Source organism: Rhinopithecus roxellana, chromosome 22, assembly GCF_007565055.1.
Source record: "Rhinopithecus roxellana isolate Shanxi Qingling chromosome 22, ASM756505v1, whole genome shotgun sequence".
NCBI classification, from domain to species: Eukaryota; Metazoa; Chordata; class Mammalia; order Primates; family Cercopithecidae; genus Rhinopithecus; species Rhinopithecus roxellana.
This window is the reverse complement of record NC_044570.1, coordinates 10549966-10555976: the sequence shown is the minus strand read 5'-3', so window position 1 is coordinate 10555976 and position 6011 is coordinate 10549966. Positions and strand designations below refer to the sequence as shown.

Genomic DNA, 6011 nt, shown 5'->3' with positions numbered 1-6011 from the left:
TTACATTCCACAAATCCACCACCTTTCCCCTCACTTCTGCATGTTTGTGTTCTGCCTTAGTCACCTACGTCAGAAAAAAAAAAAAAAAAGAAAGAAAAGAAAAAAAGGCATATCCTGAGTGTCTTCTCATATGCCTCTGAAACCTTTCCCATAGAGCTTTCATATACCTTATATGCTCATTTCTTCTCACGTTGATGTGTGAGAAGTCCTGAGAGGCTGATTGTCCCAGACAAAGATTATGCATTCACCTCTAAAGAAAAATCACTTGTGAATTCAACACAAAAGTTAACCATAAGATTTCCATCATCCTGTGCTATCTTAATGTGTCTGATGATACCCAAAATGAAGGATTTTGGAGGTACCTTACCCCAGGAAACCCCTGGATATCTCAGTGTCCATCACCCAATGTCATTGAACTATCTCTGCTTCCATAGCATGAAGTAAGCTTCCAACTTAACTGTCTTTGGTTTCTTGTACCTCCCCAACACTGTCCTACCTAAAGAATCCCAAAACATTTCACACCCATTCACTCTACAAATTCAGAGGCCCAGCTCCCACACAGACTGGTCATTTCCATCAAAAGAATCCAACATATACATTGATCAATTCATTATGACACCTGAATCCAGGGGATGAACATATGCACATACATAGACACACAAACACACACACACAGACACACACACACACACACAGAGCCACACATCCTTAATACTGTTTATTTTTCATTCCATACAATCCAATTCCCCACACCCCTTCCTGTCTGCATTTTTTTGTGACTGGATCTGCTTGTACTTCAGTTTCTGTGCATAAGACTATGCTGAGTACTGACATCCTGTGTACTGTAGTAAGTGTTCAGGAGTTCTGCTGTGTTAGGTGAACACAGCACCTGTGTCCGATGCTCCATCATATTCAACCCAACATCTGCGCCTTCCCTAGAGAAACACAAACCTATGTCAAAATGCATCTCCTCTGAGCCACGATTTAGAGTGTTTTAATTTTAGGGCCTGCTGAGAAATGACTACCCCTTCCCCATCTGTGATCTCTTCAACTTCCTCCTCCCATGCATGTGTTACAAACTATTCTCTGCAATACCTGCCGCATTTTCAGTATTCTCTGTGACAGGAGTCAGCTCAAAAGATGCACTCTACACTAAAAGCACACAGAAATCCGATGGGGTAATAGCTCAAGAAAATCCATGGATCTAAACAGTCCTTTGTGGTTTGTGGCAAGGATGACAACCAGGCACATTCAGGGAGCCCAAGCTTTAGGGGTTGGTAAGATGACTCCCCGTCGGGTTGATGGCCATGGAACCAAGGGCCACAAATTGAAGTTAATAATTCGGCTTTACTTCTCAGTGAGTCTGGGAAGTATGCTTCCCTGGGCTTAGGACTCCACAGTTATAACCTGCTTTGCAGTGCAGTGTTTCATGTGTCTTTTTCAGCCCAATGCCATGAATGTCCTGGATTCTGTCACGCTGTGTCTTCCTCTCAAGGCATTTCAACATGGATAAAACGACCCCCAGGTTCTACATTTCCGAAATGAGCATCCAGCCTCCCTGAATAGAGAGGTGTGTCAACACCCTTATCATGGGTATCAGACAGCTCCAGTTCCAACTGTATGGCTCACCTGAAATCTCTGTTCCCTCTTCAGGTGGCTTCATCCTCCTGTAGTATATTGCAGGGGATTGCGTCACAGGTCCTTATATAGGATCTGTCAGGGGAATCAATTGGAAAAGGCCTCGTGAGAGCTCAGACTGGGCACCCGGGCAGCTGGGAATGCACGGGGGTCATTCCTCATGTTTTCCAGCAAGGACCCACCTCAGTAATCCTATTGGATCCTGCAAAATCATGGTCAGAAGAGCAGGTGAAGAAGTTAAGACCGCTGCTGTTGTGTCTGCGGCGATAGGCCTCAACTTCATAATCCTGGCACCACTGAATTGGAGTGGAATGAGAAGCCCTGTATTCTACAGACAGAGGATTATTTGGGAAGGGGGTTGGAACACGTTGGCACTGATCCACCCACCTTCTTCCTTCCCCTACCCATCCTGGGAGCCACCTGTCACCTGTGACGTTCACGAGATACTCCTTGCTAATCACTTTATTCTGGAAGTAGGGGTTATTCCGAAAGAACAACATGATCTGGCAGAGATGAATGGGATGCTTCGCTTCTTTCACCTGTCAGGACAAGGTGGATACAGCTTCAACACCTTTTTGGGTGAGGTGCCCACTGTTGCTTGCAGGAATCAATTGTCTCCCTTAGCCTCCCCCACTCAGTCCTCCAGCCAGAGTCTTCCCCGCCTCACCTCCAAGTTGATCATGTAACTCAGCATGTCTTCATCTTCGTCAGTGATCAGGGCTGACATCTGAGGGTGGTTTGCCATCTGATTGAGGTCAAAGAGCCTTGAGATGCAATGGAAAGGGAAGCTAGAAGGAACGGGGAAGGCCTAAGAGCACCCAGAGGGGCGGTTAGGGGATTTTTTCAGATCTGCATCCATAAATGACCTCCCTTTCTCCTCTCCCTCCCCCTGAATTCAGGCCTCTTGGGTTCACGGAGGGTGTACCATTGTGACGCTGACCGCACTGACATGGGTCTGCCGGTGTCTGAGGACTGGCAGAATCTGCTGATACTGAAGACGCCACGTCCCAGATCAGACTGGCAAGGGGGAGCAGTCACAGTCCCTTAACAATAGCTTGATTCACGGAAATACGGGTTCTGCTGAGAACTCGCTTCTGCTCTTCAGAATGATGCCCCAGACGTCTGCTGCTTGGCACCATGAAGGGTTTCTCTCACGCATGCAGGAAGAGAGTACCCACCACAGTTGTGAGGCTGCCTCCTCTCCACACAGAGACACAGAAGTAACAAGTGAGGTTCACAGGCCAGATGCTCCAGATTCTCTGTGCTCTTGAAAATTGCAGGGTGTCACGAGACTTGCTCAACGAATCCTCTGGAGGCTCCTTGAGCAGAGGTAAATTATTTGGCACACTCAGTTGCTGTCCTGGATCAGAAACCGTGGTGAAGTCCTGCTTTGCTACATGCTGGATGTGCAGGTCAGGCTGGCGAGGGAGCCTGGGACTGTGGGAGGGGTCCAGCGTCCCAGTGAGTCTGAGGTCCCCGTGGGGCCCGGGGTGTCTCAGTGGCAGAGCTGGGAATGGGAATCTCATGCTTCGCTCCAGCTAGCAGGCCACCTCAGTCCAGCTAGATGAAAGGATCGCTTGGCATCTATTCTGTTTCTCCTTCTTGGTCAGGCAGGTGGAGGAACTCAATATCCCAGTTACTGGCGGCTGAAGGAAGATTTATTTTTGTTACAACTTTAACTTCCACAGCGAAGTCATCATGAAGGAGTATTGCTTTTGCATCCTTGGTAAGGAGTGCCTCCCAGCGTAGTAGGGGAGCTGGTGTGTGGGAGGGACTGTGTGGCATGAAAGTTCCTGGCTCCTCTCGCTGGCGGGGAACAGGGTGTCTCATTGCACTTCAGTCCAGTGGTTCTGGCATCATAAAGATAGAGCCTCCAGCTGCAGGCAGAACATTGCCTACCTGAGCTTGTTCAGCTAGTGGGCTGAACATGACTGCCTGGGTTTTGGCAAGATTGCTGAGGAGGGTTCCGTGACAGGTGCATCATGGGAAAGGACCTCTCTGGTCATTCCTTGGCCTCTGGGGAATGGGCTTTGAACGGTGACCTGACCTATGGTGGACCCCCTTCTGCAGTCCTCCAGATCAACAGCCAGGGCCTATGGCTCAATCCATTGCAGTTCTACCCCAGGGAAAGAGGGACAGCATTAGAAAGGGAACAGAGTGGAAGCCAGGCAAGTAGCCTAGGGCTGGGAATTGCAAGGCCTTGGAGTCCTGGATGTGTACCCCAACTGTATGTTCTGGTAACCAACCTTCAAAAATCTAACATTGGAGTTTTAACAACCACATGTGGAATTGATGAGATATGTTTTCTAAAGTTGAAATTGCATTGTCTGCTCCATTGTTTGTTTGCTTGTTTGTTTGTTTGTCTGTCTTGAGACGGAGTCTCGCTCTGTCACCCAGACAGGAGTACAGTGGCGCGATCTCGGCTCACTGCAGTGTCTGCCTCCCGGGTACATGCCGTACTCCTCCCACAGCCTGCTGAGTAGCTCCATTTTAAGTTCCATAATTACATGGTAATGTTTTTCTCAATTGATCTGGAGTGGGTAGATTAATATTCCTCTGCCATATATGAGAATATGCATTTCTGTACCTGTGACAACACCAAGGCCTTAGAATATATCTAACTTTTTTGTAGGCATATGAAATTTTTTATATTATTAAATGGGCCATTCTTAGAGATTATTAAAATTGAGCATAGCCTACACTTAGAATTAACATTTCATAATGGGTTTGTAAGAATTGTATGTCATGATACAAATTGTAAGGACAACATATTTTTATGAAGTATCATTTTTTGATTTGTATCTATTTAAGTTTCTTTGAATGGAATTTCCTGGACCCTAATCATAGGTTTCGATAAAGCTTTCCTCATACCAGAATGATAGAAACAGTAATTTATCATTTTTCTCCTTATTTAGTTTTGTCTTTATCTAGATTGTATTTACATATTTAACCAATTTAATTTTGTTCTCTCTTCACTCTGCATTCATCTCACATCTCTCTCTCACACCAATAAAATGATTCTTGTGTTATGTTTCAGGTTTTCTTCTGTCGCTAGACCGGAGTGCAGTGGGGTCATGTCAGCTCACTGCAACCTCAGCCTCCCAGGTTCCAGCGATTCTCCGGCCTCAATCTCCTGAGTAGCTGGGACTACAGTCGCATCCCACCAGGCCCAACTAATTTTGGTATTTTTAGTGGAGATGTGGTTTCACCATGTTGCCAAGGATGGTCTTGGTCTCTTGACAACATGATCCACCCACCTCAGTCTCCCAAAGTGCTGGGGTTCACGTTGTGAGAAAACATTCCTTTTAATCTCGTATTTGCCAGAGAATTCCTTTTAATTTCTCTTAACATTCCGAGCCATATTGTTTCATAGAAGGCTTCTTAATTTAAGGAATTCTTCCATCTCCTTGGTCCCTTGGTAGTGTTCCCACAGCGTACCAATCTAAGAATTGTTTTTTCCGTTTCTTTGTGGGTTGGAGTCTTGCTCTCACCAGGCCAGAGTGCGCTGGTGCAATGATTGCTCCCCACACTCTCAAATTCCTGGGTTCCTGCGATTGCCCTGTTTCCACTCTTGCTGCGTTGCTGTGACTATAGGCATACGCCACCACACATAAGCTAAATCTGGTTTTCTTGTTTCTTGTTTTTATAGAGACAGGATCTCATTGCATTGCCAGAGCCGCCATTAAAGCCCTGGGCTCAAGCAGTCCAGCTGCCTCAGTCTTCCACGCTGACTCACAGTGTGAGCCACTGTGCCTGGCCATCTAGTTTCTGAGAGCTCAATAATACTTCCCTGCAAGGCCTTCTTATTGGTGGTTATGTGAGGATACTAAGAAGTAAAAGAGCATTTTGCAAATAGGCAATCAGTGATATTAAATAATATTAATTAGTAGAATTAATGCGTGAAAGGTAGACTCGAAGGAGGCCAGCACTTTTAAGTGAAGTGCATACCGCAGAAGTGCAGAGTTGGCACATATATAGAGGGTGTAAATTAAGGTACGGTGTATAGAAATATATGGGGGGTGTCAATATATGGGATGTGTACAATTGTTAAGATTGTACAGGGATGTTGAAATCTTAACACTAGATCCTGAGTGTAGAATTTGAAATTATTTGAGGAAAGAATTTAATTCTAAGCTGCCTGAGGTGAAAAGCAGAATTGAAAAAGAAGTCATATTGTTGAGAATGCGAAGGGTAAGATTTCAGCCTCAACAGAAGAAAGTAAGACAATAAAGTAACAGTTGTAAGCAAAGAAATTTAAACAGAACAAAGTAAAATTCTCCCCAAGGGCTCCATCATACTATGGAGGAAACAGAGGACTGAGATTTTCAATTTTACATTTCATGTGTAGAATATCGATGAAGTTAAATATTTAT

General features: G+C 45.4%; 1 protein-coding gene across 1 annotated transcript; it reads right to left on the bottom strand.

The window, feature by feature from the left end:
• Positions 1-1649: 1649 nt before the first annotated feature.
• LOC104671913 (testis-specific Y-encoded protein 3-like) lies at positions 1650-2383 on the bottom strand. Its single transcript, XM_030926293.1, has 4 exons — positions 2306-2383; positions 2066-2177; positions 1821-1966; positions 1650-1724 (listed from the first exon to the last, which is right to left on the bottom strand). Exons 1-4 carry the CDS (start codon positions 2381-2383, stop codon positions 1650-1652), a joined length of 411 nt encoding a protein of 136 aa, XP_030782153.1.
• Between the last annotated feature and the right edge of the window lie 3628 nt (positions 2384-6011).

What these genes read in the sequence shown, in the direction of transcription:
- LOC104671913 (XM_030926293.1), bottom strand. Translation starts at nt 2,383, where the DNA reads ATGGCAAACCACCCTCAGATGTCAGCCCTGATCACTGACGAAGATGAA. An exon ending in GTATCTCGTGAACGTCACAG is followed by an intron (nt 1,967 to 2,065) that starts GTGACAGGTGGC and finishes CTCTGTCTGTAG; the next exon opens with AATACAGGGCTTCTCATTCC. An exon ending in GATCCAATAGGATTACTGAG is followed by an intron (nt 1,725 to 1,820) that starts GTGGGTCCTTGC and finishes TTTCCAATTGAT; the next exon opens with TCCCCTGACAGATCCTATAT.